This window comes from Amyelois transitella, chromosome W, assembly GCF_032362555.1.
Source record: "Amyelois transitella isolate CPQ chromosome W, ilAmyTran1.1, whole genome shotgun sequence".
In the NCBI taxonomy this organism is placed as follows: domain Eukaryota; kingdom Metazoa; phylum Arthropoda; class Insecta; order Lepidoptera; family Pyralidae; genus Amyelois; species Amyelois transitella.
The window spans coordinates 11,940,965-11,954,122 of NC_083536.1; the positions used below are offsets into that span (position 1 = coordinate 11,940,965).

Below are 13,158 nucleotides of genomic sequence, written 5' to 3' on the forward strand. Positions count from 1 at the left end.
AGCTTCAGGCCATCGCGTAAAGCGATCGACGAGTGTGAGACAATACCGATATTCACCGTCAGGGGGTAGTGGGCCGACGAGGTCCAAATGGACATGTTTGAATCGCGCTGAAGGTAAATCATGCGTACCTATAGGTGACGCGACGTGCCTGTTTACCTTCGAGCGCTGGCATGCCAAACATGCCTTTGTCCACTCTCGGCAGTTTTTCCGCATCAGTGGCCAGACAAATCGTTGTGCAACGAGCTTGGCTGTGGCATTAGCACCGGGATGTGAAAGCGAATGAAGGCAGTCGAAAACTTGTCGACGCAGTGCCTTGGGAACAAAGGGCCTGGGGGCCGGTGTACTGACGTCGCAGTACAGTTCAGTACGACTCCCAGGTACGTTCATTTTCTGGAGGCGTAAAGACGTTATGCCTTGAAGGTGTTCTGATAGCTCGGGGTCTGTGGCTTGGAGTTTGGCCATGACTTCGAGATCTACGGGTATATGCAGTTCACAAATGCGGGAAAGCGTGTCGGCAACGACGTTGTCCTTGCCAGAGATGTGACGCACATCCGTTGTGAACTGCGAAATGAAATCGAGATGTCTATACTGACGTGGCGAACAGTTACTTTTCCGCTCGTGGAAAGCGTAACATAATGGCTTATGATCAGTATAGACTGTGAAGTCAGTGGCCTCCAGCATATGTCGAAAGTATTTGATACTCTCGTATATTGCAAGGAGCTCACGATCATATGGAGAGTATTTGACTTGTGACGGGCTCAACTTGCGTGAGAAAAACGCCAGTGGCTGCCAGTCACCATCCTTTAGCTGCTGCAGGACTCCACCTATCGCTGTATCTGAGGCGTCAGTGACGAGTCCCAGTCTAGCTTGGGAATCAGGATGGGCCAAAAGAGCAGCGTCACAAAGGCTCCTTTTGCACGCTTCAAAGGCATCCCAAGCGGTACTTGTTATGGCGACAGGGTGAGAAGCTTTGATCGACCCAGTAAGTAAAGCATTCAGAGGAGCTTGAATCTGGGCAGCGTTGGGCAAAAATCGCCTGTAAAAATTTATCATGCCCAGGAATCGCCTGAGTTCTCTGGCTGTCTTAGGCACTGGGAAATCAGCTAGGGCCTTCACTTTGCTGTCAAGTGGTTTGGTGCCGCTCTCAGATATGGTGTATCCGAGGAATGTTACTTCAGGTGCACCGAAAATGCACTTATTAGTGTTGATAAGTACACCATAGGCCTTCATCCGGGTGAAGAGTTGGCGTAGGTGACCTTCGTGTTCGGTCTGGGTTTTGCTGAATATGAGGAAATCGTCCAAATATGGGTAGCAAAAGTCCAGGCCGCGGGTCATTTCATCAACAAACCGTTGAAAAGTTTGCCCGGCATTACGCAACCCGAAGGTCATATAGGGAAACTCGAAAAGTCCGAACGGTGTGGAAATTGCGGTTTTCGATATATCGGCTTGAGCGACTGGGATGAAATGATAGGCTTTTACTAGGTCGACGACAGAAAAGTACTTACATCCAGCGAGGGAGTGGGAAAAATCATGTATATATTTGTCCGGTATAGTTCTGGCGTTCAAAAGCCTATAATCGCCACAGGGGCGCCACCCGTTATCCTTTTTAGGAACGAGGTGTAGGGGTGATGCCCATTGGCTATCGGACGGGCGCGCGATACCGTTAGCAACCATAGCATCGAACTCTGTCTTTGCTATTTTCAGTTTGTCTGGTGCTAATCGGCGGGGTGAGCATGAGACTGGGGGTCCAGGAGTGGTTCTTATATGGTGTGTGGTGTTATGCTTGACGATATCCGGAATACCAGCGGGTCATGTTATTTCCGGAAATTCGGATAACATGGCATGATAACTACTGTTACCACCAGTTGAGATTTTTACGCTGGACACCAGGGTGCTACGGGTGGCTACTCTAGTAACAGTGCTGACATTGGTTAGGCTATCGATTAACTTTTGGTTCCTGATATCAACGGTAAGTTGGTAAAATGATAAAAAATCTACGCCAATGATAGGTTTTGTAACGTCAGCAACCACGAAGCGCCATGGGAAATTCCGGCGTAAACCTAAATTTAAGTTTAGCTGTATATAGCCATAAGTGTCGATAGCCGAACCATTGGCAGCGCTCAATTGATAGTCGGACTTAGCACGGGTACGGTGCTCTCTAAGTGCAAAAATAGGGTACACACATATATCACTACCAGTGTCTATTAAATAGTCTATGTTGCTCGAGCGATCCTTAACGAAAAGGCGACCGGTGTGAATCTGGCAGTCGTCCGTCGCCATCACTGACTGCCGGGAAGGTTTCCCGATTCGAAACGGAAGTCGCACGGTTTCACACAGTATTTCGCGTTAGATCCGTGTTTATGATGATACCAACAGACTAGAAAGCGCCGATAGTTGGATTTGGACCTCTGAGTACGCGATGACGATCCGCTGCGTGACCTGGGTCGATGGCCTCGCTCCCGTTGACGCGGCTGTCGGCTGATTTGCATCTGGAGCGCGCTGACCTGCTTTGACAACTGCGCCACCTGCTGTGTTAGGAGATCGACCGATGATGACGGTGCTGACGACGACGTGGCGGCTACTTGCTGTGTCGGAGTCGCTATGTCGTGCACACGATCGGCTAGTTCCGCGAGAGCGTCCAGAGACAGCGAGGGTTGCGAAGCGATGATCGGCTGCAATCCCGTGGGTAACCTGCTAGTCCAGATCGACTTCAAAAAGTCGTCAGGTATGGCTGGTCCAGCGAGATGTTGCAGGTGCCGGAGAAACTGCGACGGCTTGCGTGTGCCAAGCTGCTCGTGCATCAGTAGCTGCTTCACCTTATTTTCGCGCGACACAGACAAACGCTTAATCAGCTCGGACTTCAGGCGCGCGTAGTCAGCTGGACCGGTGAGAATATCCTCTACTTCGGCTGCATACTGTCTATCCAGCGTTGCAAGGACGTGGTAGAATTTGGTTCGGTCGTCAGTTATCCTCATTATGGCAAACTGTCCTTCCACTTGAGCGAACCATATGGCAGGTTTCTCGGGCCAAAACGAAGGAATTTTCATATGGCCAGGCGCTGAGGGTAGAAATACAGGCGCCGCTGTGCTTGCTGCGTCCTCAAATTTCGACGCCGCCGTCTTATCTTGCTTCTTGGCATTGGTACGTACAGTCACGTTGTCGCTGTCCGAATCCGACATTTTCTCCAAATTCCGTGTCCTTAGGGGTCACCAGTTGTAGCTGTCTGTGGGTATGCCGGAATAAAAACGTCTATATCCACGCAAATACACTTTAATGGACACACGTACAGTTTATAGAAATAAAGAAGGAGCACAGAGAAAAGAAAGATAGTCCAAGCGAAACACAAGAAGCAGGGATAGAAAGTTCTTAAACACAAAACAAGCAAATTAGCGATTCACGTAAGACGCGATACAATGGCAAGCGACGTGAGGTCTGCGGTGCATAGGTGAATCATAACTAGTAAGGTATCGGCCGGCCGGCCGTGTCCGGCGCATCATAGGTACTCGTAGCTATACAGCTATGATGCGTTATCCTTGCATTAGTTTGCCGCCCGGCTTTGCGTGTCGATTATATTTTGTAAATGTGTAAATATAAATTAATATATAAGTTGTAAATAATATGTAATTAGAAAATATTATTAAATACTATAAATTATATTAATATATAGGTAATTATTATATAAATAATGATAAATAGAAATAGGTTCCCTACAATCCACATAAAGCACATCATGAAAACAAAATTTAAACGTGACCCTGATCGATATCGGGACAAATACATGGAGGCACGTAACCGTAGTAATAGGAAATGCAGGGAAGCACAGCGCCGCCATATCCATAAATCCGTCGAAAATGGTGACCCAGCCAAAATTTGGAAATTTCTTAGATCGCTAGGAGTTGGAAAAAATAACACCAAGACCTCCAAAACCATCGACATCAATTTGCTTAATAAGCACTTCTCATCTTCCACTTCATGATGGCAATGACAAGCTCAACACGTTAAACCATCTGTCTTCACTTCCAACCCCGGATTTTTCCTTTTCATTTAGTCAAGTAGCTGCTAGTGATGTTGAAAAGTGTTTGCTATCGGTATCTTCGAACGCAGTGGGAACAGACGATATCAGTCGTAACATGATCCTGCCAATCCTTGACATCCTTCTACCTACGATCTCAAGCATCATGAACAAATCCCTTACATCCGGTACCTTTCCATCTGCATGTAAAAATGCTAATATTACCCATCCCAAAACAATCTAATCCAACTTCTTTCTCGGATTTTTGACCCATCTCCATCCTTCCATTCCTATCAAAAGTGCTAGAGCGGTTAGTCCAATTACAACTTAACAGTTTCCTGGTCAAAAACAATCTCCGCAACCCATTTCAATCCGGATTTAGGGCTGGACATAGTACGACTACCGCTTTAGTAAAAATCACAGATGATATCCGATATGGCATTGAAAATTCACAAGTCACAATCCTGGCTCTTCTGGACTTCAGTAATGCCTTCAACACTGTGGACTTTGACGTTCTCTTAGGTCTGATGCAATCACTGAACATATCTCCTTCAGCTATTAACTGGTTTCAATCTTATCTGTGCGGACGCCGCCAGCGGGTACGCATTGAGGACGAGTTTTCTTCTTGGTGCCATACCGTGGCTGGTGTCCCTCAGGGTGGTGTGCTCTCTCCTCTCTTATTTGCGTTATTTATAAACTCCATCTCGTTTCAGCTCTGCACTTCCTATCATCTCTATGCTGATGACCTTCAAATTTACTGGCACTCTTCTTTAAGTGACCTATCAAACGGCATCGGAAAAATTAATGGCGATTTGTCTCATATATCCAAATGGAGCAGGGATCACGGGCTTATTGTTAACCCCACCAAAACTCAAGCAATCATTATAGGCTCCCTGTGGCAGATTTCAAGAATTGATTGGTCTTCCCTCCCTCCTATTTCCTTTAATGGTGTAAAAATTGTTTATAGCGAAAGGCTCAAAAATTTAGGTGTTCTCTTTGACCCTCAGCTCTCATGGTCCCCTCAAGTGGCGGAAGTTAGCAGGAAAATATTCGCATCAGCAAGATCACTCACAAGACTAAAAAAATTCTTACCCATTGCAACTAAAATTTCACTTGCCCAATCCTTACTTCTGCCTGTCCTTGACTATGCTGATTCATGCTATCTCAATCTTTCTGAAGATCTACTTAATAAACTTGAGCGCCTTCAAAATTTCTGTATCAGGTTCATATTTGGCTTACGCAAATATGACCACATCTCCTCTTTCCGTGCACAACTCAAGTGGCTTCCAATCAGGTTACGTCGCAATTATCACATTCTCACACTGCTTTTTTCTGTACTTTTCATCCCTTCTACTCCTCAGTATCTTAAAGAGCGCTTCACCTTTTTTCATCAGAATAACAGTCACACTTCCCGTAGTCTAATTGCCCTTCGCCTCAATACTCCCATTAACATGACTGCAGCCTACTCTAAATCCTTTACAGTTCAGGCCGTTCGTCTGTGGAATGCTTTACCCATTGACATACGCACCTCACAAACAATAGGTACCTTTAAAACGAACTTGAAGAAGTACTATCTCTCTTCTTAACTTTATTCATGGTAATATTCATTTTAATCAATATTTTTTTTTTATATAGGTATGTATATTATTATGTATTTATTTATTTTGTGTAATATTATGTATGTAGTCTGTGTAAGTTTATATTTATAGTTCATGTATGTGTGTAGTTTATTTATTATACACTAACTAACATATCTTAAGTATGCTGCCCGCCCGGTTCCAGGATTTTACCTTTCACTACCGAAAGGTTGGCTGGAAGAAATTGCTTAGCGATAAGTCCGCCTTTGCTCAACATGTTCATAATGTATGTTTTTACTACGTTTGTATTTTTTTATGGGCAATAAAGATAATTTGTATTGTATTGTATTGTATATAATCTATGTTTCTAACTTCTATAACTTCTGATTTAATATAACATGAGTTTTAAATTATGGAGCACCTGTATTTTAAACTATAGGTATATGTATGTGATTATTTTTTTTAAGGTACTTATCTGTAACGACATGTAATATTGTAATAGAGGGTTTAAAGATGGAGGTATCAGTTAGGCAAAAGAAAAATGTACTAGGGTTTAAGCAATAAAACAAATGTAATCATTTATTTTATTTTCAATTGGTATGGAGGTGAGATGTATGTATCACCCATGTACTCCTATTAATATATATGCGAATCATGCGTATGAATAAATCAGTGTTTAATCAGCCTTTGGCCGTTTCACTTGTCTCCACTCGCCACTTCCCTACAGACGCATACGCACCTCACAAACAATAGGTACCTTTAAAACGAACTTGAAGAAGTACTATCTCTCTTCTTAACTTTATTCATGGTAATATTCATTTTAATTAATCTATTTTTATATAGGTATGTATATTATTATGTATTTATTTATTTTGTGTAATATTATGTATGAAGTCTAGTGTAGTTTATTTATTATACACTAACTAACATATCTTAAGTATGCTGCCCACCCGGTTCCAGGATTTTACCTTTCACTACCCAAAGGTTGGCTGGAAGAGATTGCTTAGCGATAAGTCCGCCTTTGCTTAACATGTTCATAATGTATGTTTCTACTACGTTTGTATTTTTTTTATGGGCAAAGTAGATGTTTATTGGGAATTCTGGGATACTTTTGTGTCAAACAACAACAACAACAAAAAACAAAATTCGATTCATTCTAAACACAAAACATTAGTCGAATGCACTCACCTGACTCCATTATAAAATTGATAAGAATCACCCGCGAGCTCGTGGAAAGATCACACACCGAACACACTTCCTAATTCCTAACTGATGATCGGTTTAAAAGCACCGTGGTAAGTAACTTTCTGCGAGCCCGTGGTAAGATCACGCACCGACCACACTTCCTAATTCCTAACTGATGATCGGTTGAAAGCACCATGGTAAGTAACTTTCTGCGAGCCCGTGGTAAGATCACGCACCGACCATACTTCCTAATTCCTAACTGATGATTGGCTGGAAGAAACCGTGGTAAGTAAACTTCCTGCGAGCCCATGGTAAGATCACGCACCAACCACACTTCCTAATTCCTAACTGATGATTGGCTGGAAGAAACCGTGGTAAGTAAACTTCCTGCGAGCCCGTGGTAAGATCACGCACCAACCACACTTCCTAATTCCTAACTGATGATTGGCTGGAAGAAACCGTGGTAAGTAAACTTCCTGCGAGCCCGTGGTAAGATCACGCACCAACCATACTTCCTAAGTTCACTTTGTTTAACAATAATAGCAGAAACTTTAAATTATAAATAAACAGACCGACATTATAATCTTAATAAATGATCACACACAACACAACATCACAACTTAGTTCTTAGCAATAAAATGGTCTAATGTACGAACGAGTGAAATACGGAAAGTAAGCAGATACACAGTAATTAAGGGTGTTTACACACTTACTGAGTAAACACTTTTATATCAATTGTAATTTGTTTGAAAGACAAAACCACCTTCAGGTATGTACTCATAGGTATATGTACTAGAATTTGGGCTACATTCCAGCTTTCTTATGGTTACGTACTATTGCTATATCAAGCACCGTGTTAGTTAAGTCTACGTAATCAATATTATTATTAGAGAATAACATGAATCCCTATTGAAACTTGTAGATGTAATTGGACAACCGCTACCTACTTAAGGATTTCATAGGTATGTATGTAACACAGAATATCAATACCATACTTTGAGTTTGTAAGTAAATTAAGTGTGTAGTCGTCCTAATAACAATATGCAAACATGCAAATGCAATATAATAAAAATTATGTTTAAGCATTAGCGGATGTGCTTTGTAGAATGACGATGATCGAATATCAAAGTAAGTTTTGTAACAAAATACATAATTTGTTTATACCGATCTCTCATCCGCCGTGTGGTTCCTGGCACCAATGAAAAATAGGACCTCTCCATCTCTTTCCCATGGATGTCGCAAGAGGCGAGTAAGAAATAGGTTTCAGCGTGGTCTGTCAGCCTTTCAAGGTTGTTGGCTCTGTCTACCCCGTCAGGAATGTAGACGTGATTATATGGATGGATGGACTATTTCTCATTAGAGCGTGTTCCTGGTTGCATCCTCAAGGGTATGGCTTGGGAGCCCGGGGTCCGCTACATTTTGTTTATACCAATATTAAATGTTTCTCAAAGCTTTCAACGCATACAAATACATTAAAACCTTATTCATGAATTTCTTCATTTTAATCTAATTAATATTGATTTTGAATGGGGTATGGTAATCATTATAAATCCTATGTCTCCATCGTTCTCATTAATTATATAATCTATATTTTGAAAAAATTGTGGGCTCTGTCTACCCCAAAAGAGATATAGGCGTGATTATACATAATTATGTATGTATATCCTATATAAATCGGTTGAATAGTTTATGCGATAAAAATATTTTCTATTCATAACAAACAATATTATCTATGATGACTTGCTTTAGGAAAGAATTAGGCTAATAAAGTTGGAATTCTTTTTGTATATTATGAGCTATCAACTTGCTACTATTTGAATCTCTATTCTATCATAACCCTTACAGTTAAATGTGACCTTTCAGTCTTTTTAAATCTGTTAGCTCTGTCTACCCCTGATTAATAACTAACATAGTTTACCCATTGTCAAAGACAACGACCAGGGTTGAAGACTTTTTTATGTTCAACCTACAATATCTAATACAAGAAGAACAGCATCCGATGACCTCCCCCTTAATCACCTCTTACAATGCCCGCAGGCAGATATTGGGTGGTGTTTTTCTACTCTGTCAGCACCACACGATTCCTGATATTTTAATATTATTCTTGTACAGCAAATTATGTAGTCATTGTATTCGAATGCAATGATGACCCTCGTGACATAGTGGTTAACAAGTCTGCCCGTAACTTGAGGTCTCGGGTTCGATCACAACTGAATTAAGATATACTTACATTTTTTTTTTTACATTTAAGTATCTGGATCTGGGATTTATAGATTCTGCTTACATTATGATTCGATTTTATCTTCAAACCAAATGTTGGAGATAAGTATTTTAAAAAATAAATTGATAGTTGACAATATTATCATCTTTACTTAGTACTCAAATTATAAAAATTAAAATATTAATACATGTATCGGTTTGAACTACGTATTTTTATTAAATGTAAACCTAACTTTTTTATCAAGTATTAAAAAATATATACCTTCACCGTTAGTTGTTAAGGTTCACATTAGTCTAAGATATTGATTATCAATAATTAAATTCAGAATCAACCTACGCTTGACCAATTTTTTTGATGAGCAAGTGATATTTTCTGTTTAAATAGTCGGGCAATGAAGAAAATTAAATTATTATTTGTGAGTGCTCCGGAACCGCTGCGCCAAAAGAACTGCTGTATAAATACTGCATATTTTTGATAAATTTCAAAAATGTTAGTAAGTATTAAATATGTATTTTCATCTTTGGTGCAATTTACATTTTTATTTTTCAGGTACTTAACAATGTATCAAAACTTAAAATTTTAATATCTTTTACAGGTCTGACTCAGAATTCGAAGCCTCGTCAGTGTTATCTGCTGTAGCTCCCTCAAAGAAAGCGAGCAAGAAAACGAGCCAGTGCAAAACCGTTGCTGCGAAGCAGACTCGAGACATATCGCCTTATCCAGAAATTGTTCATAGCTTGGCTGCTGGATCGAAGCGCAAAGCTACGTCACCACCACCTGATTTTACCTCAACGAACAGGTAAATAATATAACTCCTTTCTTTTTTTGTCGCAAAAACATCGATTTACATTTTGTTCATCATTACTTTATTAATTTATTTTCTTGATTAGGGAACAATGCTTATCTTCATGCAGAACGTATAGAAGCCGGTCAGGGCTTGTTAACTCAACACAATTTTTCCTATGTCTCTTACTTGCAAAAAAATAATTATTAAAATATATTAAAAAAATAAAAATATTTTTTATTTTTACAGAACAAAAAAGAACATTTTTAACATCCTCCAAGCAGAGGAAGCCGGTTGCAGCAAACCAAGGAATCGCGGTGGAGAAGTAACGTCAAGTTTCTCCAGCAAAGTTTCGACGGGGACCTCTCGACGTGCTTTGAAGACCGAGGGTGATTATTTTGTGGATCTTAAGGTCTACAAAACACAGGATTACGTGAACAACCCTGCTGATGCTCGTTATAAAAAGGCTCTTATAACGGTGAAGCTACAGTGTGATGAATCCACAAAGTCTTGGGAATCACTACAAGCCTTCCTAGGACGAGCTTGGAGTCTATTTGAGGAGGTAGAACCCGTGTACTATAGTCACAAGGTTAATTTTAAGTAATTCAAGTTTTATCAAAAAATCCTTTAACATGCCTTTTTGTACTGTGTGTAACTCATCTATACACAATAAATCATGGGTTGGTCATTTGAGAAGCAATTTAGATAAAAAGAATAATCATACTATAAAATATGATGATGGTATAGAAATGGTCAGCACTGAATTTCGAAATCGTATTTTAACTTACAAGATAATAGCGAATACTGAATCTCAATCATCCTCTTTAGATGTATTTTTTTTAATGAAATTCATGATAAATTAAAATCGCTTTTAGATAAATACCTGGGACAACACACGTGTGTGAAAGTGAATTTTGAATTATTTGGTACATTCGTACAATTCAAAGATAACTCGCAATCAGTTAAGTCATTTATTACCAAAAACAAAATATTATATTTTGATTATGATTTCAACAAACTGTATTTAGAGACAGTTTTGAAATTTAAAAAAAGTATTGAGGAATTCGAACATCGCGACAGTGGGTGGTCATTTTTAAACATTTTATATATGGAGGTCAATCTTAATAAATACCAACCTCTAGCCGGTTCCAGTTTTATAAGTTTACCTAAATCAATTCAATCTAAAAAAGCATGTTTAAATATTATAAAAAGGATCAGTATTGCTTTTTATGGTACGTGACAGCAGCTTTATATCCAACCAAGAAACGGCCTAACCGAACATCGTCATATCCGCATTTTTACGATCTTTTTGATACAAGCGGTATGTCATTTCCTGTTACTTTTCATGACATAAAATTTTTTTTAAAAAATAACTCAAATAGTAGGCTCTTTATACAAATCAGAAATGGATAGGAACAGAAATTTCAAAATTATTCATTTACTCTTTTTAGAAAATAAAAATTCCTCTCATTATTGTTTAATAAAAGACTGTTCTAGACTTTTTAGAAGTCAAATCACATCACATCACGGTAAGGTTTATTTTTGTGATTTTTGTTTACTAAATTTTGGGGCTTTAGAAGAAGTTGACACTCATCCATGTGGAGGTGTAGTGACCGTTTTGCCTGACAACGGGTCACTGATACAATTTAAAAATTATGAGCGTAAACAAAATATGCCCTTTTGTATTTATGCTGATTTTGAATCCATGCTCCAAACTAACGCTGACATAAGCTGCTCTTCTAATAACACTATGACTTTGAACAAACACATACCTATAGCGTTTGCATACCATATTGTTTGTTGTGACAATACTGACTATAATAGTTACGTATCATACCGCGGCCCAGATTGTGCTAGAAGGTTTGTAGAGTCTATTATCAAAGACGTAAAGAAAATATATGATATAGTTAACGAACCAGTCCCAATGATATTTACTGATGATGATGAAACGGAGTTTATCAAAGCAACTCGCTGCCATATTTGTAACAACTTTGTATTTTCGGACCGGGTACGCGACCATTGTCATGTTACCGGTCGCTACAGAGGACCTGCCCACCCACAATGCAATTTGCAATTTAAACGTCCTTCGTTTGTACCCATCTTTTTCCACAACCTAGCCGGTTATGACTGTCACTTATTCATTAAAGCTTTGGCTGAAGTTCCTGGTGACATAAAAATTATACCCAAAACTAAAGAAAAATATGTTTCATTCACCAAATTTGTACCGGTTTCAAATGATCAGTTTTATCAGCTTCGTTTTGTTGATTCATTTAAATTTCTAGCTACAAGTTTAAGTAAATTATCAGACACTTTGAAACCAGATGACTTTAAATACTTTAAAAATTTTTACCCCTGTGATGAGAAATTTCAGTTACTTACTCGTAAAGGTGTATATCCGTACGAGTACATGAGCTCATGGGAACGTTATCAAGAAAGTCAACTTCCCGTAAAAGAATTATTTTACAGTTCGCTGAATGACGAACATATCTCCGATGAGGATTACAGGCATACGAATTTAATTTGGTCAACCTTTAAAATTTCTGACCTAGGTTCATATACGGATCTCTATTTGAAAACTGATGTGCTATTACTATTAGATATTTTTGAAAATTTTCGTCGGACTTGCAAACAGTATTATCAGTTGGATCCAGCATTTTATTTGACCGCACCTAGTCTATCTTTTGATGCAATGTTGCTTAAAACAGGCGTTCAGTTAGAGCTTATTAATGATTTATCTATGATTCGAATGTTACAACAGGGCATTCGCGGCGGTGTGTGCCTATGTTCCCATAGACATGCTAAAGCAAACAATTCTTTCTTACCTGATTACAAACCCTTAGAGCCTACATCGTATATTACTTATATCGACTGCAACAATTTATATGGGTTCAGTATGTGTCAATATTTACCATTATCCAATTTTAGGTTTCTTAATCAAAATGAAATCAATACATTGGATATAATTCAAGTAGAAAATGATGCTGACTATGGGTTTATACTAGAGGTAGACCTAGTTTATCCTAAGCACTTGCATAATTTACATAATGATTTACCATTTTGTCCAGAAAAATGCATTCCACCTGGTGGTAAAAATCACAAACTCATTCCGAATTTATATGATAAATTTTATTATGTAATTCATTACATTCATTTAAAAACTTGTTTAAAACATGGACTGATTTTGAAAAAAATACATAGGGTAATAACATTTATTTAATTATTATTAATACGTATTTAAAACAATATATTGATTTGAATACTACTTTAAGACAAAAAAGTTCATCCGCTTTTGAACAAGATTTTTTAAAACTGTTGAACAATAGCGTTTTTGGAAAAACTTTAAAAAACAATGAGAAGCGAGTTAATGTGCACCTGGTTA

General features: G+C 38.8%; 1 protein-coding gene across 1 annotated transcript; it reads right to left on the minus strand.

Annotated features, from left to right (window-relative positions):
* Nucleotides 1-2,279: 2,279 nt before the first annotated feature.
* LOC132904213 (uncharacterized) lies at nt 2,280-3,179 on the minus strand. The gene has a single exon (XM_060954131.1). The coding sequence runs from the start codon at nt 3,177-3,179 to the stop codon at nt 2,280-2,282; it is 900 nt and encodes a 299-aa protein (XP_060810114.1).
* Between the last annotated feature and the right edge of the window lie 9,979 nt (nt 3,180-13,158).